Below are 23,042 nucleotides of genomic sequence, written 5' to 3' on the forward strand. Positions count from 1 at the left end.
ATAAATGCTTCTTAATATTATAATGAGATCAAATTAAACTTTATTCTGATGTCAGTTTTTACTGGAAGTCATGTGATTGTTGCTTCCAGAAGAACAGATGAAAATCTGCAGGTGGAGGAAAACAACGGGCCTTAACAGCTTCACGTTCAACACCAACGCACAGATCCTCTGTTTCACCTGGATGAATTTAGGAGTGTTGACAAAGGTGACTTACCGAATGGTCAGCTCGAAGATTTGTGCCAGGCGGTCGTGCAGCATGTTTGCCTGGAGAGAAACCAGCGTTAACAAACAGTCACAGTAGAAGCGCTGCAGACCTGCGTTTGGGTTTCCTCTCTCGTACCTTGGACTCGCAGTGGGCAGCGATCTCTTCAAACGGAGCTTTCTGGAACTTCTCCATCACCTGACGCCTCTTCTCCCTCTCCTGCTCCTCCAGGCCGGTGGTGTCTGATCACAGGTGAATGAGGTGTCAGGTCAGATTCCACCATTTACTTTGTGGTGACAACAACACTGAGCTTCTGTCCAGCAGACTGCAGGCATCACTTCATTCAGCTCACGGTCAAAGTGAAGTGGTTTTCTCGTGAGCAGAACAGCAGAAATACGTGCAAATGCATCAACCTTGATTCTGACATCAGCATGACGTCTCAGCCTCGTCATGACAGTCCATCTTTAGACCTGATGGGACATTACTGTCAGACAGGTGAGGACAAAGTGAAAGTCTGATCTCACCGATGGCCTTCTTCAGGGTCTCAAACGTGATCTCCTCAGCGAGCTGCGACTGCAGAGAAATGAAAACACAGAGCATTTTCCTGAGTATTACTTCAGTAACATTTTCAATGCAGTGCTTCTGCTTATAACAGAGTATGTTTACAGTGTGTATTAGTACATGTACTTGAGTAAAGGATCTGAATACTTCCTCCACCACTCGTATCTCTATGTTGGTGTTTTGACATCTGGTGTGAAGCTTATATCTCTGTCACCTTCTTGTTTGCCACCATGAACCTGAAAGTGACCTGTGACATCGTCCCTCTGGATTAAACTCACCTTTTCCGGAAGGCTGTTGGACATGATGTCCACCTGAAGGGAGATTGTGTCCACAAAACTCTTCCTCCTGGTCAGACGATCTTCATCTGCAGGACGAGAGACATTTCAACCTGGGATTTAAATCACCTTTAAATCCTGATAAATGCTGCATACAAAAGGCAACTTTAGGAGCTCAGGTGAGGTCAGGGTTGAATAAAAAGGTGGTGACCAGGTGAGCGTCCAAGAGGAAGCATAGCATACCTTTAACTGTTGGTTTTAATATAACTCAACTGTACTATGCTAGCTAACGTTAGCCTCAATGTTCACTGTCGTCATCCAGACTTTAACTCCTACATGAAACAAGGATTATGGATCAAGGCCACCTCGACGAGTTTAAGGCTGAATCTGTAAATCCCTCAAATTACCAGATAATCCGGTCGGTTCCTCCTCCCAGCAGTTAATGTTGTTTTTTTAAATCCTGAAGACAATCTTCACTGAACCTGAACCGAGCAGTCTTAATTGCTTGAACTTTCTTTGTAAGGCAGTGACATACCAGCCGTTCTTTCATGTAGGCGTGAGGACTTGTTGACACGTTCTTAGAGGCCACTTGATAACAGCAGCAACTTCTCTGCTCCCTAAGTGCAAACTCCATTACCCACACAGCCAGACTTCATCTCTGTTTTGATGTTCTGGTTTAATACAGTGTGGAACAAATCCATCTGATCCTGCTGAGCGATACACTTGTCAGGTACTTCGTCCCCAGGAGGGCCTGTCTTAATACCACTGCAGCAGTAAGAATAAAAGCACAGGCGTACAGCTGCTTCCACAAGTCGAGGACCAACGCGGCGTCAGAGTCGTCTGATACAGGTGGACAAGTAACGGATCAGATGAGGTATGAAAACAGACCTATAATTGCTGTTTGTGTTCGACCGTTTTGTGCACTTTAAACGGGTATGACTCAGCAGCTGGCTGAGCCGAGAGACACCTGAAATGCCTGGTGTTTGCATTTCTATTACAGTTTTGACCTCCCACCCTCCGAAAGAACTACACCACAATTATCTTTGATTAAGGTCACTGACATAGCGAAGAAACCAGCAGTCAAACTCAGGAAAGAGAGGATAACTTTGCAGTTTAGCTAGCAGCTAGCTACCAGAAGCTAAACGCTTCTTCAGGGTTTGTCTTGACTATTAGCCTTTGCTCCATCAGATACACCAGACAGAGAGAAACTCAGAAGTATTTGAAACAAACTAAACGAGCTCACAGTGGTCCGTTAACTGAAAAACAACACAATAATCAGGAGAAAATACTGGCATGACAGTGTCCTCGCTTGAAAGTGTTGCCTGTAGCGCTGCTGAACACCAACATGCTGCTCTGGCCTGCCGTTGCTGTTTTCTGGCTTCGCGTAGACTAGATGTTGAGTCCTTCAGGCTCTCATTGATCCCGACATAAAACTGGAGCAGCCATTTCCACCAAGCAAGCTCACACAAGCCGAGGCATTATTTGTTCTGTTTTGCATTAATAATGAAAACTACACCAACAGAACTGAACACGACACAAACACAGACTGCAATAATATTCATAGTCTACACAGGACGTCTACATGTAGGACGTGTACTCACCGGAACAGTTCCAGATGCAGTGCAAACAAAAGAGCGGTACAAATGACCAAACCATTTGATTTGTGTATAGCGTACGATGTCTACAGCTACACACAACAGTCATCAGAGGAGGCAGCAAGAAATACCACCAAGCTACGGGACTGATCCTCTAAGCGCTCAGAGTGTTGGTCCATCATCTAAGCGTGCCGATAGGTCTAGAGGCTTGGATCCAGTGTTGCTCAGTGGAAAGGAATCTACGCTACAGGGTGGTGGGTTCTACTCCCTCTTCTGTCTCGGCGGGTATACATCCACTACACATTTTAGCGAGGATCTGTCCTTAGAAGACCGCATTCAGCCACAGCAGCATCATCTCTACAACAGTTCTGAATCTCAACACCAGGAAGTCGAAAGCTTTAATGGCTGTTTACAGAGAAATTAAAGAGCTGTAGAACTAATTTAAAGTCTCCCTCCACTCAAAAATGTTACTTCACTTTGATGTTTGAGCTTCACTGTGCAGAGTTTGAGTCGCGTTTTAAGACCTGCAAGCTTGATTTTGTGATATCAAGACCAGTTTGACTAGTTAAACTTCTGAACATTATTTGTAGACTCTGGACTTTTGAATGAGGGAGTACAGGTTGATGTGGTTTCATAATGTCTAAATAAGGTCACTTTATGTGAAAAAAGCACATCAGACACAAATGAGTTTGGACGGGATCTTAGATTAGATTAGATTAGATTAGATTAGATTGGACTTTATTCAATCTTTATTTATTTATTTCCCTCAGGGAAATTCCAGTGGCTGAAAGCGATACAGGTAAAAAGGTAATAAAATTAAATAACAATAAATAAAATAAAAATAAATAAAAATAAAATCTTTAGGTACTCCATACATTTATTTTCACTTCTTAAAAGCACGGCTGGTGATGATGACAGAGTATCGGACACCGGTGATATTCAAACTCATTCAAACAGCCTCTTTCACGGTGGTTCATGCTGAGTGGTAAAGAAAACCCTTGAAGCTCCTCAAAGGTGCATGAGCCAAAAACAAAACTATCGAAGTTGTAATTCAGAACCAAAGATGTCTTAGCTGCTAAAACCTTCATTGATGCTTTGTCAAACTAAACCCAACTATAATGGCGGGAGCTCTGTGGCTGGATCTACAGCTCTACTCTAGCTGGTTACCTCTGGACGTCTGCTTGCACCTGTGGAGGATTTTTCCTACTGTGTAAAGCACTGATGTTAGATGAAAGCATGGCAGAGGAAAGAAAAGAGAAGCACAATGTTAAACCACAGACGAGCCGAATATCAGAAACATTTCTGAACCTGGTCCCAGTTTGGTCCGGAGGAAGTCAAAGTGTAGTTTGACTAAACTAATGTCAAGGCTTCACCGCCTCCACTCTGGATCCTCACTAACCGAATAACTTCATTTGAACAAGAGCAAATGAGATCCCCTGAGAAGAATGAAATAACATCTTCCTTGAATCAGGTTTGTATGACTTTTGAGTCCACTTGCAGAGTTAGGTCTTTAAAATGAAAGAAAACGAGCCGTGAGGATTAAACATACCTGGAACATAAAATCTTAAAAGACGTAATGAGAAATATCCTTTTATTACACCTCCTGTGGAATAAAGCTGATCACACCGTGGCTTTTTAGGGCTTATTTTTTGTTTATTTACAGGCCCTTAAAGTGTTAATCCTACAAAGTCTTCTCGGCTAAATCTTCAACTGAGAGTCGACGAGAGTTTAAAATGAAGGGAAATAAAAAAATAACACAGAGCAACAGAAGATAACAATCTACACGTTGAATCCTCTAATCCGACTCATTTTTAATATCCTCTTTAATCTCTAATTAAGTCTGTTTACATTTTGAAAGAGACATTTTCACTGTACGACAGCATCATTAATGTTTACTCATGCAATGAGCATTTAAAGTGAAGTTCTGTGTGTTAGAACGAGACCTGACTGCACAGCTGAGCCTGAAAAGATGAGTCACGCTGATTTTAAGGGGTTAAATGAAAGAATGAATGAAATAAAATCAGGTAACAGCGACACCTGAAACCTTTTCAGTCGGTTTCTAATTTAAACCAATAAAGGCTAAAATGTGGAGCTTTCTCCAAAACCCCTCAGAGCTCCATAAAAGAGGCTGTGAAGCTGCATGCAGCTTGCAGGGTTTAACCCGGCCTGTCGTACCTGTGACCTGGGGGACGTATGGAATGGAGAGTCTCTCTGCGTTGTATCCAGGTCCAGCCAGACACTCGGCCATGTCGGCTGTCTGGAAGTACAGGGGTCTGTCCTCCTTGTCCAAAGATTCAGGGATTCTGTGAAGCAGAAGGAGACGGATGAAAGCCAAGACTGGGAACCATCGATCACACATATTTCCAGCAGTGCATTTGGTTAGTTTAGTGCTGAATTTGGATAAAAGTTTGAGTCTTGATAATCTAAATGAAACAGAACAGCCGTCTAGAGGCTTTAAGGCACTCATGTCCGGCATCTTTCACTGCAGAGGGTGACAGTAGACGGGGATTTAGAACCAGGAACAGATCCTGGTCCTAATAATCTCATAATCAGGTTTTATCAGCAGATGCCTGATGATTTTTGGAGCTCCAGATAAAGCTGAGAATGACTGCAGGATGTGGGTTTTTTTCTCTTTGCTTTGTGTTTCCAGGACATCTGAATACTGGAGGTAAACACCAAAATAACAGATTTTCACTCTCTGTCCTCCCTCAAGCAAACCAGAATCCAGACCAGCACAGGAGATGGTCCCAGACTGCATGGGATTAAAGGCTGAAGGACATCTGATAAGCAGCGTTATCATCTGATACCATCCAGCTGAAAGTTTTAGATTGTGCAAAGAAGGTGGTCCAGTTTCTGGGTGAGTGAATTTGAAGCAGCATGCTGAGGAAAAAGATCCGGACAAATAATGGTTAAAACACAAACAAGAGATTTAAAGGCTTAGCAGAAGGTTCTGAACATCCTCAACATCTTTATCTCGCCTTTGCTTTAAGCCGTCATGTTTTCACCAGATTTTAAGGTTGTTGCTTCTTTTTAAGATGTAAATCTCCAAAGATCTCACTTCAGGCATGCTGCTCATTTACCAGTGGACCTCTCCTTTCTATCAGGGCTACAGCAGTGGAGTGAGAGCGACTTATCTCAACCACTGAACCTCTGGAATAAAGAGCTCCGTCACAAACAAGATTCCTGATATGTGGACGACTTCATGCTGGGCCGAAGTTACGTTTATGGAGAACATGCGTGTCTACGGACACCGAGATCACTCAAACTGGAGCTGTGAAATGAAACTGTATGTTCAGTACTAATGCTGATATCATTCCTGAGTCGTGGGTCCTGCTTTGATGAATATATGCATGTTCTCATAAATGTTACTTTGTCTAAAGAGAAGAACACAGCTGAAACAAAAATCTAAAACTGGCAACATTTTGACTCAAATTGGGAACTGTCTAATTCATGTCTGCTCATGTTGCTGGTCTTGTTTACTAATTCTTTAGTTTCACTGTCAGCTTGACACTCAGACTTGTTCTACTGATGCTGATTCTGTTTGTACCAACAAAGTACTGACATTTGATAGTACAGAGACGATTTTTACGGCTGTGGTTTGTAGTGTTCTAACATTGGCCTCATGAGGTTATAATGGTCAACAAGTCCATTATTTTCTGCAACTGATGTAAAACTGGACTTTCCGCTGTGTTGAGCCTTAACCCATCAGATTTTTATCTGACTCTAGAAATATTTATGAAACCAAACCTCCAATCTGCTCGGTTGTGCATACTTACGGACACTTGTCTCTGAAGATGTGCTCTGGGAGGAGGTATGGAGCATCCATGTTCCTCAGCTCAATAACCTGGAGAGAGAACAACAGAAGCAGCAAAGGGTATTCAAAAATGAACCACTTCAGTTCACAGCAGGCCTATAAAGAAGAACGACAGTAACTACACTTAACAGCCAAACAGCGGTGCATCATCAGCATATTAATGGACTTCTGAGGTTTAGAAAAAAGAAGCTTTACAAACTGGTCTCTAACATCAACCAAGAGCTTCCTCAACACTCCAATTGATGACATCAGTAACATCGCAGTGAAGTCAATGATGCACCTTGCTGACGTGCTGACAGAAGGGAGGGTTTGCGATCATCTGGCTCAGGAAGTTGAGGTACGCCGCCACCAACGCCATGATGCCACAGCGAATGAACATTGGCATGTTCTCCTCGTTAGCCAGAGCCATGTCCTGCACAGAGCAACCACACATTGACAAACACTTTAGCAAGAAGAAATAAGAGCGAGGTGGACTTTTACTCATTGACTCCTTATAATGTTTATCTGTGGAGATTTCCATCGATATCAATGACTGCAGAGTCCTCAAAACTGATTAAAACTTTAAAATGTAAAGATTTTTCCGCATTTATTTATGACACAGATGGCAGTGGAGAGACATCTGAGACATCCAACAAAGAAAGCACTTTCTGTCACTGATCAGGGAGTCCGACTCGCCGGGTTAGACTGTGGGTACAAGCCTGCCATTGGTCAAAATCCCCGCCGCTACAGGAAACAACAACCTGTGAGCTAGCTACAAGCCTGTGTTCATGAACCAGTACGTATTAGGAACTCCAGGTCTTTCTGTGATTTCCCTTCAATTTTTCTACTTTTTCAATCACTGTACATTTATCAAGTAGATTTATGAAGATTTAGAAGTGTAACACAAGTTTTCAACATGTGCCTCCCTCACCAAATTTACTCATCTTCACGTCTTTCCATTGACTTTACATGCAACTGTTCAGCCTCACTTTGTCTGAAAAACCAATAAGATAAAAAGTACCTTCGTAGATTACTACTTTAGTACTTTATTCTAAGGACTTGTGAAAAATGTATTTAAGTATCTACAGTGTACTTTTGTGTACAGCCCGATTCCAAAAACACACCTGGGACTTGAAAATCAATAATACTGAATGTGATACTCTGCTAATCCTTTTTTTACATAAACTCAAAACAGTACAAAGACAATTTTTTGTGTTCATTAACTTTAATTTTTTGCATTTTCTTCCCTCGGCATTTTCTTATGTTTCTTAGCTTGAAGGCCTTATTTTATTCTAGAGGCCCAAATTCCCTAATTTCCTTCCAGCATCTGTCTTGCTGTATAGTTTGTATAAAGTATTTTGGTGATTGGTTAATCATTGCAGTCATTTTTCATCATTTCAAAGGGTTAAAGATGTCCAGAGTTTGGACCCAGTGATGTTACACATTGTACTACCATTATGTGTGTATTCATGTGTGTGTGTGCACGCCTCTTGTCTACAGCGCTGTGACATTTCGGGATGATAAAACCTCAGCGTGATACACAAACCGGCAGCTGCTGTGTGTGTGTGTGTGTGTGTGTGTGTGTGTGTGTGTGTGTGTGTGTGTGTGTGTGTGTGTGTGTGCAGACTTCTTTCACACCTCCCTTCCGTCTCACATGCAGGAGGTTTTATTGGACCTGCGTGAGGTCTCCAGTCTCATGACATTAAGGGCTGAAGACGACAGCACAACGACTCACCGGCCACAAAACGTGACGCCATCGACACATCGAGGAGATTAAAGCGCCGTGAGGAGTGCTGATGTAGAGTTTCAGGAGGCAGCTGTATATCAAGTTTTTAAGTTTGTTTACTGTGTTTTAGTGGGAAATACTTCACTTTTTACTTCTTGGCTACATTTGAGAGTTTTACAGACTTCAGGATTCTACATGACACAAACAGAACTGACGACCAGTGAAAATTTTAAAGTCTTTCTTTCTACAAAAGGAGACTTGAGTTCCCATAAACTACTTTTATCTTGTGAGCACGTATACATTTATTGTGTGCAACTTAACAATTATAAATATGAAACTTTGGTTCTTTTTGCCTCAATTTTGCATCTTTTATTTTGTCCTTTTACCTTTTTACTTCCTCTTTCCTTTCAGTTTTCTTCCTTCCTGCTTTCTCTTCCTTCAAAACAGTCAAACCAAACTCTGCTGCTCTTCTTTCTCTTCTTCTCTGAGTAAACTGAAAACACTTGTTCAGTTTTACATTTGAGTGAAGAGCTTTTATTTGTCATCATGCTGCTTTTACTGATGTGAAGGTTTTTGGGACTTTTTCCATTCCATTATTTTATCATCATTAAAAATTATGTGCACTAACACTTAATGTGTTTTTCCTTCTGAGGTCTCAAACTGCAGCTTTCTAAAGGCAACAACAGCAAAATTCACGATAAAACGGCAGCAAATCATAGGACAAAGACCGACTGAGATGAGTAACCATGGTTACCTGCAGAGCAATGGCGAGCCGAATGAGATCGATGACCACTTCCTCGTTGGCCAGCTCGATGGTCAGAATGGCCAGAGTGGTGAAGAGCAGCTCGAAGTTTTTATGGACGTTATCCTCCTCTTTGCAGCCCAGATAGATGTGACGGTAGAGCTGCTGGCCATGCTGGAGAGGATTTTAACACAGTGATAAGAAACACGCGATAATGCAGCAGATACCTGCACAGACGTAATCAGCCGACGTTAATATAAATAATGGTCTAGAGCAAAAAGCAGGTTTGTGATGTGAAACAGCATCAGCACAGAGTCAAACAGCCCGACAGTCGGAGACGATGAACGCTCTTTGTTCACCGCACGGTGAGAAAAGACGCCTCTTCCCATGTGACTACTTTTTCTGGCCAAAGCCTGTCCTCTGATGTCTGTCATCTCCTCCAGCTTGGTGGTTTCTTCATTGCTGTAGTCCGGCGTGACCGTTGGTAGTCCTGACGACAAGCAGCTATGACCTGCTGACCTCGGCGTCCAGCAGCGAGGCTTCAAACATGACCCCCTCTACTGACCCAGAAAGAGTCCTTCCAGGAGTGGGAGTTGAAGACCCTGCCGATCGGGGTCACTGCCGATCGCTCGTTCACTCGTTCACCTTCGCTGCATGTTTGGTCTTTCTGGTAGATTTCTTCAACATCTGTTCCAGCTCATCACCTGGTGGCCGTCAGTTATCCTCGTCTCCACGTGGGATCAGCTCGCCAAACGTGGCTGAAGGCGTTCAGGCAGCTTCATGAGCTACCTTCAGCTTAAAGGATAAATCTGCTGTTTCTTATTGTCAACACATCTCATGTAAAGATCCAAACAAACGGTGTGATGACTTCCTGTCTGTGGCTCTCAGCTCTGAAGCCCATTGGTTCCTGCTGAAGACACAAATCTTTAAAATAACCTCACGAAATGTCTTCTGTCATAAAACACTGAGGAAATTTGGGTTTTGGACTGTTGGTTGGACAAAACAAGACATTTGAAAATGTCTCCTTCAGGAAAGGGTGTTTGGCTCTTCGGACCAAAACATCAACGGACTGAAACATCAGCAGATCGACTGATGATAAAAATGATATTCTACACTCAGCACCTCCAGAACAGAAATGTTATTGTGCTACAAAGTGAAAATGCCACAAAGATTCGCCCCATTAGCTCTGAATCAGCCTGAACAGGGCTTTCAGAGATGGTCTTTGGAGTCACAGCCTTGATCCTGCATTTCCATGTGATGTGGAGCCTAATGGAAAGTGAAGGCCAGCGACTTCTATTCAGCACTAATGAATACATCTGGATTAATGACCTCTGACAGTGAAGCAGAGCCGCTGAGGCGGCTTCATCTGCTCTGAACGCTACTGATGAAGGCGGTGAAGTGAGCGGAGGTAACACCCAGCGACGGTTCCGGCCTTGCGGCTGTTCTTTCAGGTGTTTGACGTGCGGGTAAAGGTTGCAGCTCAGGTGTGATTCACAGGTGAACAGCTTAAACCGTTTGGAAATGTCGTGCGCTGATGGGCGGCGGGCTTCTCCAGTCAGGGTCAGCGAGTTTTGAAGGTGCAGCCACATTTTTCTAACACGATGACCTCTGCAAATATCTTTAATGTCAGCTGCTGCTTTATTGGAGCTTTTTTAGCAGCAGGTTTGATTATTAATCATCACGCTTGTCAGATGAAATGTTTCCAGTCTCCCTGTACAGCAGTTTTAACTGTTCACTTTACCAGCAGACTGAAATGATGGTTATCAGTTTAACTCTGTGTGACGAGTTGCTCGTGAAAGCAAACAGCTGATTGGAAGCTTCATCGTTGGATTTTCTACCTTCTTCATGAATGCAACGTCTTGCTTGGAAATCTTCTCTCTTTTAATCTTCAACGCTGCAACATTGGGGATGATTCTGCAACAGAAGGAGACACAGAACCAGAATGAGGCCAGTTATTAATGGGATCCCGATGACTGAAACCAGTATCAGAGCTGCTGATTCTGGTTTTAGTCCTGAATACTCTCAAAGATTAAAATCATGCGTGGATCCGTTGACGGACACACGGGTGTGCAGTGACAAAGCTCACTGTCTATACGCAGTCTGACAGGTGCACTTCCTACCTGATGCCACGGAGCTTGGCACGGTTGTCATGGCGATCGATGATGTTGTGCAGGATCTCCAGCACCAGCTGCCTCAGCTCGCTGTCCTCCATCAGAGAGATGGAGAAGAGCGGGTCCAGGAAGGGAGGAGGCAACGCAGCTGCCATGGACTTGGACTTAAAGCCAGAGGTTACCTGAGGTAGAGGGGGGGGGGGAAGAGGGGGGAAGAGGGGGGAGGAAGGTGTGAGCAGATTTATCACAGCGTGATGCGATTAATCCACAGGGAGGCTCGCTGAGAAACACCGCCCAACAGAGTGTAAAGGTTACGTTCACAAGCTGCTGAAAGTGTCCAAATGTTGACCTTTTCTCTCATACGTGACTCTGATGTGATGGGGGGGGGGGGGTTTCAATCCTCATTTAACAAACGTATGTGCTTCAGAAACAGTTCCTGGGATCCACATGAAACTTAACGAGAAGTATTTTAACAGCGTGAGCGCTCTGCAACAGAAGGATGGGCTCCCTGGACAGTCTACCCGAGCTTTAACACCTCCTCCTCCTCCTCCTCCTCCTCCTCCTCCTCCTCCTCCTCCTCCTCTTAAATAAATAAATGAATGTAAGCCCTTCATGTCTTTGCTTCAGCCCTGACAGACACTTTTTGTTCTCCTGGTTAGAAAAGTTGATCATAGCTGCAGATCTATAACACATCTAAACTGATGGTTTGAAAAAACAATATAACACCTGAGTTATGACACTGATAAGACATCCAGGCGTCCACTCTGAGGACACCGCTCTGCTGCTTTTCTGCAGGACTCTAACACATCTACACATCTAACACATGAGACTTCTCAGGTGAGTCTGAGAATAAAACACAAAGGCTGTTATTTAAATCAGGTCATGCAAAAACAGACTTCAGGGCAGCAGTGATGGGGTCCTGAAACGTGTCCTGCAGGGTGCATTAACACAACCGTCACGCTCCTCACAGACAAATCATTCATTTCACTGCATACAGCTCGTCTACTGGAGCTGCTTCTGTCTGCTTCAGCTGCTGTTTGGTGCACTTAACAATCCATAAACTACTCGACAAGGGTCCAAAGCTTTGATTCCAGCTCTTGGTGAGACGTGTGACGCTGGGGGACGTTTGAGGTTGTGATGACAGAGATAAAACAGCAGTTTTCTTATAATCTGAAGACGTGCAATAGGAGCCAAACTGAGGCTGGATGCATGTGAACTGCTGCACAGTGTTGTATGTCGTCGCTCTTCTCTCGCTCGTGTTGCGTTCACACGTCACGGAAAAACCGAACCAGCGAGAGATTCAGCGTCTGCCTTCAGCCTGACGAGCAGCCCTCAAACATCTGGGCTTTGGCTGCTGCATCTCGCACACCCACACACACACACGCACACACGCACACACATGGTCCCATCTGCAGCTGCATGGCGTTATAAATATTTTGACCTTTCACCCCTCCTCCAGCTGCACTGAGAAGCCAGGTGGCGGTGAGGAGGCGAGCCGAGGACAGACGGACGCTGTATTTAATCGCTTTCAGAGCGATCGAGGACGCTGCAGGAGCGTGTGTGTGCGTGCGTGTGTGTGTGCGCGCGCATGCGTGTGTGTGTGTGCGTGCATCACTGCTGGGTGTGTTGGTGCCACCTGTGCCTCCTCGTCTCAGTCAGATGAGGGTCTCTCACAGAAGAAGATGAGAGAAGGAAACGATTCATGTGAAGAGGCAGAAGTGTGAAACAGCCAAAATCTAATAAATAATGAAGACTTATGGAAGCGGGGAAGAAAGGAACATTTGGAAAAAGAAACTTTCTATAAGGGAACAAATGAACTCTGATAATTCAGACACTGATTTCACGATCTGTTGCTTCATTGTGTATTCGAGCGGATTTCTGCAGATGATTTATGTTCTAAATATTCTGGAGTTCGACCGGAGCGCGTGAGCAGGACTGGTGTGTCTTTTTAATGTCTTTCTGGGGTCTTTTCTTGTGTCCATGCAGCCGCAGTGGAGTTCTTCTTCTTCTGTTCAACACAAACACACCTGACACACTCAGAGCATGACTTCCTGTGAACCAGTGGATTCATCTGGTTAATGGATGACGACGCTTTGATGACGTGTAATCACTTAAACGAGAGCAGCCAAGCTTCGTTTATCTGTCACGATGTCTTCATGATGTCTTCCCTCACGTGTTAGACAATGTGTCCATAATCTGCTGCCAGGAACAAAACCTCGGTTCAACAAATTACGTTCAATGAACTGCAGTTAAAACAGATTTGATCCAATAGGTTGTTTGCACGTTTGCACTCGTTTCGTTGTGGCGTAAACTGCAGATGGAGGGCTGTTTTGCATTGTTTACAGTTGCTCAGATCGATCAAACTGAGAAACCAGGAGGAGAAAAATGCAAGAAATTAACGGAAGAAAAAGCTGAAAGCTGCTGCTCGAACACAGACCCTTCACTCATGAGAACAGCTTCATCCCGGCCGTGAAGCGAGTGACACAACCTGTTGATGTGAAGGGCGGAGTGAAAAGGAGGAGGACTCACCATGATGAGGGAGCTGAGCAGCATGGTCTGGATCCGCTTGGTGCCCTGATGCCTGAGGGATCAGAGAGGAAGAGGAGGGTCAACATTCAGCCAGAAGCACCACGACAACACGTCTCTCTTCACGGTTTCCACACAGCACATCTGAAGCCAACACCTCTGGTGGAGCAGCTGCAGGTGACCTCTCTGACTGTAGTGATTATGTCTTTTCCAGCTGGGTCATATGAACATGGCCTAAACGAGAGGGGGTTCACAGAGTCCTGCTCACCCTGGTTTGGATTCATCTTCTCATCTGGATCTGTTGGGGTCTCGACCTGCCTCAAACTCTCATTTCTTCTTTACAATGAAGCTAAACCTTTGAAGCGTTCATTAGAGAAATGACATCCAGCAGTGTTGCTGACTTTTCCAGATATATGTTGAAGTTAACAGGAGGGAGATAACAGGACTGTGAAGGACGTTCACTGTGACGGCTTCAAAAAATACAGTCATTCCTGATGAAATATAGCATAAAATACAAATTTTACTGTTGAATCAAACTGAAAACGTGCACAGAAAACCATATGAGCTGCAGTAACAGAGTGATATCAGGTCTGTGTGTCAGTGAGAGTGATAGCATGACTCCATCAGGAGGAAGAGTGAAGGCCCTGAACGCATCATCATCATCATCATCATCATCATCATCATCATCATCATCATCAGCAGCAGCAGCAGCAGCAGCAGCAGCTCTTAAACGTCTAAAATGCTGCGAGGTTTCCACTTAGTAACAACAACGAGCTGCACAGTCAAATTTCTCTCCTCCAGCAATTACCCGAAAAGGAAAGAGAGAGTGTGATGGTCTGCTGCGAGGAGGAGGAGGAGGAGGAGGAGGAGGAGGAGGACAGTGTTCGTTTGATTTGGGATTATCTGTTCTTGCTCTCCTGAGGCCGGAGGGATTAGCTTATTTTTCTTCCTTTTATTGGAGAGGAGAAGGCCAGCCATCGTCTCAGTGACCCCACAGCTGAATTCACTGCAGGGTGTCCAGGAGGTGAAGCGAGGACAGATTAAGACACAATTCACTTTGGATGGTGTGTGTGTGTGTGTGTGTGTGTGTGTGTGTGTGTGTGTGTGTGTGTGTGTGTTAGGCCTGCAATGACAATATGACTTGCTATGAATAAATACTGAAGTTTGCATATTATTTGGTTGAGTTGATATGTTGAGACCATTTGTGTATAGATTCCTGAGTTTACACAGTGCACCTGAATGCACCACGAAGGCATGAAAATAACTTCTCACTGTGCTTCAGGCAGTCTTTCATGATGTGTTTATTGCCCATGTTTATATCAACTGGTATTTTATCAGTCAGCACTGGAATGTTTTATCCAGCTTTTCTCCATCTGTTGGTTTGCCGCTGTGAAATACTGTTTTGCCTCCTCAGGTGTCCATAGATACTCCAATTCAAACAGTTTCAGGGAAGATAAAATCAGCCTTCGCCCGAACGCCTCACAGCTCAGGATGAGCTGGTCCTTTAAAGTCCAGCTGAGGTGACAGAAGTCCGAACTTTGTGCTGCAAAGTCATTCTGAATTTGACTTTTAGCAGCTTTCTTTCACTCGAAGCTCTTTGCAGATCCATCAGAGGCCTCCTTCAGTCAGGGAGTGACTGCGTGTTTGACTGGAGGACAATTCACGGTCTAAACTGACTGATGTTGACATTTGCAGGTAAATTCATAAGCTGTTCGAAGGGCTGCAGCTAGTTATTTGCTAATTATTATGCCAGCAGTGCAGCGATGTTCGGCTGGTGTCTCATTCAGTATCGATGGCATGTCGATCGATTTATGCAAACACTCTGAAGTGTGAAATATTGTTTTCGGGTGCTAATTATTTCCCACCGGACAAACACGTGAGCGTGTTAATGTCAGAAAACCAGGACTAAAACTGCTCAGTCTGCTCTGTGTCTGTGTTAACGGGGAGAAAAGACGGAGTGCAGCGTTCAGAGCCACGCCGCCTCTGCATTCAGGAGAGCGGGCGTCTGGGAGCTGTGAGCTGATTGGCTGCAGCAGCAGGATGTGGGCGCCCCGGGCTCCCTGGATAATGACTGTGTGACTCACCCGATCTTGACGGTGTCCAGGGTGTGGCAGGGGGTCCCGTACACTGGCACTTTACCCATGATGAACATCATGACTTCAGCTCGCTGGTAGTCTGGCAGGTTTCCTCCGAAAAAGCCTGGCGGGAGGACACGAGAGACGATGAGTCAGCACGCAAACACAAAGACCTGAACAGTTGTAGGAGGGTCGAAACACTTTCTCCTTTCAGTCTGTTTGCTTTTAATCTTCACAAGCACACAAACAGTCTGAGCTTCACCATTTTGCTCAGAAAACTGTGGATTTTGTTTTGGCGACTCTCCTCACAGATGTGTGTGAGTGTGGTTTGAGTCGTACCGATGGTCTGGATGATGGCGTTCTGGACGATTCTCTCCTCGCTCTCTTTGCCGCGGCCGGATGAAACGCTGGTGCTGGAGTTTCTCCTGGAGCTCTCGCCCAGCTCAAAGTCCACGCTCATCCTCAGGTGTTTGAGCAGAGTGTTGAACACCTCCAGCACTGTGGGGCCTGCAAACACACCACACATGCAACGCAGAGATACATCACCGCGCAGTCAAAGACTGAAAAAACAGCTCGTGGTTTCTGCTTTTACTTCCACTGAAGCAGCTTGAAGGTCTGAGAAACCCTCTTTTCTGACAGTATAATATAAAGTGTGCATCACTATATTTGGAGACTTGATGAGTGTGTGGCTGCACAGGATCCATACCACCATCAAAAGGTCCTGATGGAGTCAGGTTTTAAAGCATTCATTAGGGGTTCCCAGAGAACCGCGGGCACTAACACTTTGTGTCTGTGCTGTCGGTCACGCTCACAGTCGTCTCTGGTCCACTTGTCTTAATTCACTCTGTCACAAACAGCAACACCTCAGATTATGTCCAAGTCTGTGCTGACAGGCTCACCCTGCCGTCCTCTGGCACATTCAATTTAAAACATGGTGGTATTAACTGTGAGAAAACCTTTCCGAAAAGACTCCTGATCCCAAAGTATTCTCAGCGTTTTGACACTGTTTTGTCTTCTGCACAATATGATACAGACTGAAAACATCTGCCAGCAGCTGCACATCGCTTTTCCCACAGAGGGTTAAATAATCTGTCCTGTTTGAGCCTCTTGATGTGACGATAATCTGTTTAAATTCAAACCTGTTCAATAAACACAGAAATCAGACCGACGTGCAGACGTGGGAAACGCTTTGCTTTCTTCTGTTTGGTGGAGCTCGGCTAACGGTTTCCCACCGCGTCCAGTCTTTGTGCTAAGCTACGCTAAGAACACCAGGACGCTGGACACGCAGATGAAACTGATGTCCATCGTCTCATCTGTAACACAGTGAATGAAAAAAGATCCTTTAACAGTGAATCTACTGAGGTGACATCACACAGGTGTGGAGACGGAGCTATTCTACAGCACCAACACAAAACCACTACCTGATGTGGACCAGAAGCTTCCCCCACAAACTCACACCGACTCCTGCCTGAGTCTGACAGACAGACAGAAACACCTGTACGTCCAGGTGTGCACCAGATTCTGTTTCCAGGTGTTTCTCATAGGTTTGCTTTCAGTGCAGTGGAGCTGAACAGCGTGCTCTCTAATCAAACTAAACATTTTAAAGGCTCAATTCACCCAAATGATGAGCCGACTTGTGGTTCGTTAAATAAGGTGTGAGCACTACATAGTGAATTAAATTCTACCCGCTGTTTCTGGATCATTACACATCATACAGGTGTTTCTGTATCTTTCAGTCTGAGTTATTGATCATTCGACAGTTCAATTTAGCATCTCTTTAATCTTAGTGCTGCAGTTTTAGGCTCTGTTGAAATGTCAGATTAAAAACATCATGTAAATATTTTGTGGATTATTTTTCCATTTTGTTTCAAATCAATCTGAACATGTCGAGATAATTCTATCAGCGGTTTTACCACTGAACTCCGCTGTGATTACCCAGGATGCTTGTCAATGCCAGGCGTGTGGGGGAAGTCTGCAGAAGCTGCTCTATACGGACATACTGACGGTAAATCTGACCACGCTGTCATACTGTACCGAGCCACAGATTGGGAGGAGTCGTGATTTCACTTTCAAAGGTGAACACATCACTTCTTTTGGTCTCTTGAATCATTCCTATCCAGGAGAGAGGCAGTAAAACACAAGTAGACTCACAAAAACTGAATGATCTAAACTTCTAAAGCAGTTAATAAACTTTAAATGGCTGCCTTGTCGTGGTGGAGGGGTTTGTGCTTGAGCTGTGACGCTGAGAGCTGTGTTATCAGGGGAAAAGGTCCCGGTGAGCCGACTGGTCCCATGTGGACCAGGAGCGACACTCAGAGTGATTAAAGACCCTGCATGAAGCTACAGACTGAGCTGATAGTTCAGTCTATGAAACGTCACACTCGCAGAAAAAGCCCGTCAGTGTGTGTCAGAGCCTAACGTGATCTTCATTGACATTCTGCAGACGACAGATCAACGAGCTGACAACATTTCTGAATAAACACTTATCATGATGCGTGACTGGTCCAGCTGTGGGAACCAGTGCGGTGCTGGAACTCACCCACGGAGCCTTTGGCGGCGATGGCCACCGTCTCCAGGAGGACCTGGACGATGCCGGCTCTGACCCGCGGCGTGTTCCTGTTGTGAGTGTCCAGGTGATTGAGGACCTGCTGGATGACGTGGTGGGAGTGCTGAGCCTGGACAACGACAAACACAGAGACATGAGGAGGCTTTGAGTCGTGGTTACAACAGAGTTGGAATGTGACCGGCAGACTGGACGTTATAACTGAGGAGGAAGAAAACATCCAGCACGCTGTCGGTCACCACACAGTTGTGTGTCGTCTGCATAGAGACACAGATTGTGTTCTCTAATGGCGCCACCTAGTGGCAGCATGTATAGTGAGAACAGCAATGGACCGAGGCAGCTGCCTTGTGTAACCCCAAAACAGATGTCATGTTTCTCAGACACACGACCTCCAAACTTTCTCCCTTTGATGTTTGTTTGAAAGCGGTTTAAAACAGTCAGAACCAACCAACTGTTGAAGACCACTGATTAATGAATCATGATCAATCGTATCAAACGCTGCACTGAGGTCTACCAGGACAAGAACTGAGACCTTTTCTGAGGTTGCTGATTATTTTAGTCAGAGCAGGTTCAGTGCTGCATGTTCTAAAGCCTGACTGACGTTCCTCCAGGACTCGCCTACATGAAGACGAATCCAGAGCGGCAACAATGGAGCTGAGCAGGAAACAGAAGACAGAGAGTGAGTCTGAGAAACAGCTGCCTGTGGAGGCTTCAGAGACGCCGCTGACTGAAAGCCTGGGGCTGGATGACAGCTTGTCAAGATGATTGACAGGTGAGATCCAAGAGAAAGAGGAGGGCGGGGCTAACGGTGCACCTACTGCTGATGTAAAAAGCTGCATGACATGCAGTATCTCTAAAGTCATGCTGATGTAGTGACAAAGTAGAAACTGAAAACATAGTTTAAATTTTAATTTACTGGTAACTTTAACTCTTTCTCAACATGAGTGAACTGTACCTGGATGGAGTACATGATGATTCTGAAGCAGGAAACAGCGAACTCATTGGGGTCCCACAGGTGGTGGTTGTCCAGGTGACTGAAGACAGAAAGAGACAAAACAAAGAAGATCATTAGTCCACTGTCCTCGTCAACAGCAGCATTAAGTGGACACAGATTCTTCAACAGAAAAGTTGTAGTTGCTGTTCAGGGCTGATGGACAAGATCAAAATTTGTGTCTGTTTTATGTTAATGGACAGAAAAGTTCTAGAGGCTGAACTATTAGCGACAGAGGAACATGTTGTCATCACATCTCACAGATTATGTCAAAGGTCTTCAAACACTGAGGCAGACAGCTGCACTCTTCATCAAGCCTATAGCCTGACCAAAGCCGGCTGAGGCTGGGTCTAAGGCTGAGTCTGAGGCTGAGGCCGAGGCCGAGGCTGGGTCTGAGGCTGGGTCTGAGGCTGGGTCTGAGGCTGGGTCTGAGGCTGGGTCTGAGGTTGGGGATTAGGTCTGAGTCTGAGTCTGAGTCTTTGTCTGAGGCTGAGGCTGGGGATTAGGTCTGAGTCTGAGTCTGGGTCTGAGGCTGAGTCTGAGTCTGAGTCTGAGGCTGAGGCTGAGGCTGAGGCCGAGGCTGGGTCTGAGGCTGGGGATTAGGTCTGAGTCTGAGGCTGAGGCTGAGGCTGAGGCTGAGTCTGAGGCTGGGGCTGAGGCTGAGGCTGAGGCTGGGGATTAGGTCTGAGGCTGAGGCTGAGTCTGGGTCTGAGGCTGAGGCCGAGGCTTGTTTAAACAATTCAATTACTGAAAGCTCATCTGATTATCAGCTGTTTCATAACAATATGTAAGATCAATATTTTGGATAAGGAGCCAGTAGCCAGTGTTTTCAAAGATGTGTGCACAAGATATCCACTGAGTGAGTTACAGAGTAGAAATAAACTATGAATTGGAGACACTGTTCCTAAATTAACTCAAATTTATCTTTAACTTTTCTGAACTACGATGTCTTGCTACGTGTCAGCCGACATATAAATCAATACTAAGACATCGTCAGCCCCTTTATTGTTCTCACTTGGTAAGTTTTTTCACTCGTGGATCTAAGAGAAATCGAGGTTTTAGGTTTGATTCCAAATTTATTTTTATTCCATAACATAATTTAGGCCATAATGTGCGTCCCAGCTGGTTAACTGAAGGAAGAGCTGCCTGCAGACTCTGATGTAAAGATAAACAGATATAATTAGATCACGCAGAGGAGGATCAGATATACTAACATGCAGGAAAGCAGGAAGAGAAAACCTGAGACTTCCCACCGCTGATCTGATGAACCCGAGCATCTAAACGTGAACTTGGAGGTGAAGCCACAGAGGTGAAAAACAAGAGGTCAAAGGTTTGATTGAACATCGTGAGGGTGTTGAAGAAGCACGCAGATGAGTGTGAGCGGCAGATGGAGGATGACAGATTTACTCATCTCTGTAAGAGCCCACCTGCAGCCTCAAGGTAAACTCATTTATTACATACATCTGCTATTTATATCTGAACACACACACACACACGCACGCAGGGGGTTGACTTATTCACCCACCTGCTTACAACAAGAGAAACCTCAACAACATCAGTCTTCAAAGTCTGACCAACACGTCGAGTTTGAAAACAGACATGAGAGCATCAAGCTTGATCTTAAAGCAGCCAAATCTCACAGCTCCTGCCACCGCCTCGGATTACACGATGGATATCAAGGAAAACATCAGTATTTTCTGACGGGAGGAGATCTAAAACATGCGAGCAGATCTGTGAGGCTGCACTTGCTAACATGCTAACAGGTACAATGTTAAACACCTCATTAAAGTAACTATTAAAACAGCAGCACAGGAATTACAAAGAGTAAAACAGTAAAGTGATAAAAACAAGGTGACAAAATAAACCCATACATACATACATACATACACTACATGTGTATACACGTGCTGATAAGAGTGTCTCTCATGAGGACACTTTTATCAGCTGATATCTTGTGAAGGTCACGATGTCTCATTGACGCTTTTAGAAAAGTCAAAGCAGGTGGAAGTTTAAATTCTCAGTGTTTCAGCATTAACCACTTGGACGCAGCTGAACTCAGTTTTTAAAGCGGCAGCAGCCAAACAAACGGCCTGAGCCTCTGCAGATGCCTCTCAGGCACGGCTTGTCGCAGCACATCGTGTGATCCTGCATCAAAACCGGATGATTCACATGCTGATATTCACAGGATTCAAAGACGACGACGACAACTCGTATCGTTTTACCAGTAAACCAGTTACTTGAGCATTTGTTGCACATGCTCTGGATTCTGCACAAGCTCAGCAGGTCAAAGGTCGAACAAACGCACTGATTGTGTACTTCTACACGGCGTAACCAGTGATTTCACTCCATTCTTCCAGAGCGTGAACGTTACTGCTTTTCTTCATACGTGTGAGAGCTGCAGCGGAAAGCAGGAGGTCAACAGGAGCATTTCAAACATCCATCTCATCCGCCTGCCCTCTGACCTTCAGCAGCTTTTAGACGCCTTTCATCCACACAGACGCAAACACTTCATCCACGTCTGCGATGTGAAACCAGGACCTCTGACCACACGCCGACAGAGCGTTTCCTCCTCTCACACTCGGTCTCTGCCAGCGGCCGTGAGGTCGACCGTTCCTCTGTGTTTCTTCAGGACGGTTTCTCTCTTAAAGGCACCTCCAGTTCACTGATGGGTGGATTAAACTGGGGCTGCTCTTTCTGTTTGAACTGAAGGGCTTCACAAGTCAGCAGCTAAAACGTCTGTTTCTGAAAAACGGCAGCTCTTACACAGTAGGTATCACAAAAGGCTCTCAAACAGTCACATGTATGTTAACGCTCGGCGATCGGCCTGTTCTGTTCAGTATGAGGACGAGACCCACAGACCTCACACACTGACGAACCATTCAACGATGATTCAGCAGCCATTTTAAACAGTCTGTCAGGACTGATGGTAACAAAACACCGTGAGGGAAAGAGGCAGAGGGGAGGACAGCGTTTGGAGACACAGAGAGGGAGGACGAGGCAGAGAAAGACAGAAAGAAGGAGAAAGAAGGAGAACGCAGAGGCCAGCGATGATGAGGAGGAGCGAAGGCTGGTTGTGTGAGAACAGTTCAGCAACATGACGTCAATCCAAACCCCCAAAACCCTCCCGCCCGTTAACCCCAATCCCTGCTATTTATAGTCTGAAGACGCTCCCCCTTCCTCCTCCTCCTCCTCATCCCTGCAGGAGCTCTGCAGGAGCAGAACTGGTCTCACAGATGAGAAGCACAGCGGCTGTTTAATCGACAGAAAAATTAAAGGCTGGACGGCACTGATGGATGTTTCATCTCTGCCTTCATACCTTCAGCCACAGTCGTCCTGTATTTACCTTCATACCACTGATAAAACTACACACATGTGCTCGAGAAGCTACACCTGAAGCCCCTGAATGTGTGTAAATCAGGGCTCTTCACATCAAAGTCTGTTTCCAGCTGTTGGGAGAACTACTGTGCATGGAAAAATCAACGTAAAGCCTTAAAGTCAGCGTCTGCAGAGGGCGCTGATGAAGCCTGACAAAGGACAAACAGACTAGTTCCAGAAAAAACAACGCAGCTGGATTTGATTCTGATTGGTCCCCCATAACTACAACACAACTGAGATTCATCCAATCAGGTCCAGCAAACTGCTGATTGATCACTTTGTTAACTGTCTGGTTTACACACACAGAAACAAAACAGCAGGTCACAGCAGGCGTTCGTCTGTCACTGCACCACCTGGCCTGTAGGAGGCGCATGATGGCAGCGAGTCACCGCTCAGAGCTGGAGCAGGCTGGGAAGACGTTGCACTCATCGACAGCGACGGCGTGAGAGTGTGAGGGCGACACACTCACACCTGCAGTCTTTAACGCTGGTGACTGGAGGCTGAGGG

General features: G+C 45.3%; 1 protein-coding gene across 2 annotated transcripts in view; it reads right to left on the reverse strand.

Annotated features, from left to right (window-relative positions):
• Positions 1-23,042, reverse strand: part of efr3a (EFR3 homolog A (S. cerevisiae)) — a 90,046-nt gene that overhangs the window by 6,201 nt on the left and 60,803 nt on the right. Inside the window, exons 9-24 of one of the 2 annotated variants that reach the window (XM_070973659.1) lie at positions 19,125-19,203; positions 18,146-18,281; positions 15,946-16,113; positions 15,616-15,730; positions 13,535-13,586; positions 11,015-11,187; positions 10,733-10,808; positions 8,907-9,068; positions 6,728-6,859; positions 6,410-6,477; positions 4,809-4,936; positions 3,801-3,851; positions 1,042-1,121; positions 727-775; positions 341-444; positions 215-264 (exon numbers count right to left, since the gene is read on the reverse strand). In XM_070973659.1, coding sequence (XP_070829760.1) covers positions 215-264; positions 341-444; positions 727-775; positions 1,042-1,121; positions 3,801-3,851; positions 4,809-4,936; positions 6,410-6,477; positions 6,728-6,859; positions 8,907-9,068; positions 10,733-10,808; positions 11,015-11,187; positions 13,535-13,586; positions 15,616-15,730; positions 15,946-16,113; positions 18,146-18,281; positions 19,125-19,203 — 1,623 coding nt within the window. Of the gene's footprint in view, positions 1-214; positions 265-340; positions 445-726; positions 776-1,041; positions 1,128-3,800; positions 3,852-4,808; positions 4,937-6,409; positions 6,478-6,727; positions 6,860-8,906; positions 9,069-10,732; positions 10,809-11,014; positions 11,188-13,534; positions 13,587-15,615; positions 15,731-15,945; positions 16,114-18,145; positions 18,282-19,124; positions 19,204-23,042 lie in introns of both variants that reach the window. The other variant, XM_070973660.1, reaches the window with a different exon arrangement.

This window comes from Chaetodon trifascialis, chromosome 11 (assembly GCF_039877785.1).
Source record: "Chaetodon trifascialis isolate fChaTrf1 chromosome 11, fChaTrf1.hap1, whole genome shotgun sequence".
In the NCBI taxonomy this organism is placed as follows: Eukaryota; Metazoa; Chordata; class Actinopteri; order Chaetodontiformes; family Chaetodontidae; genus Chaetodon; species Chaetodon trifascialis.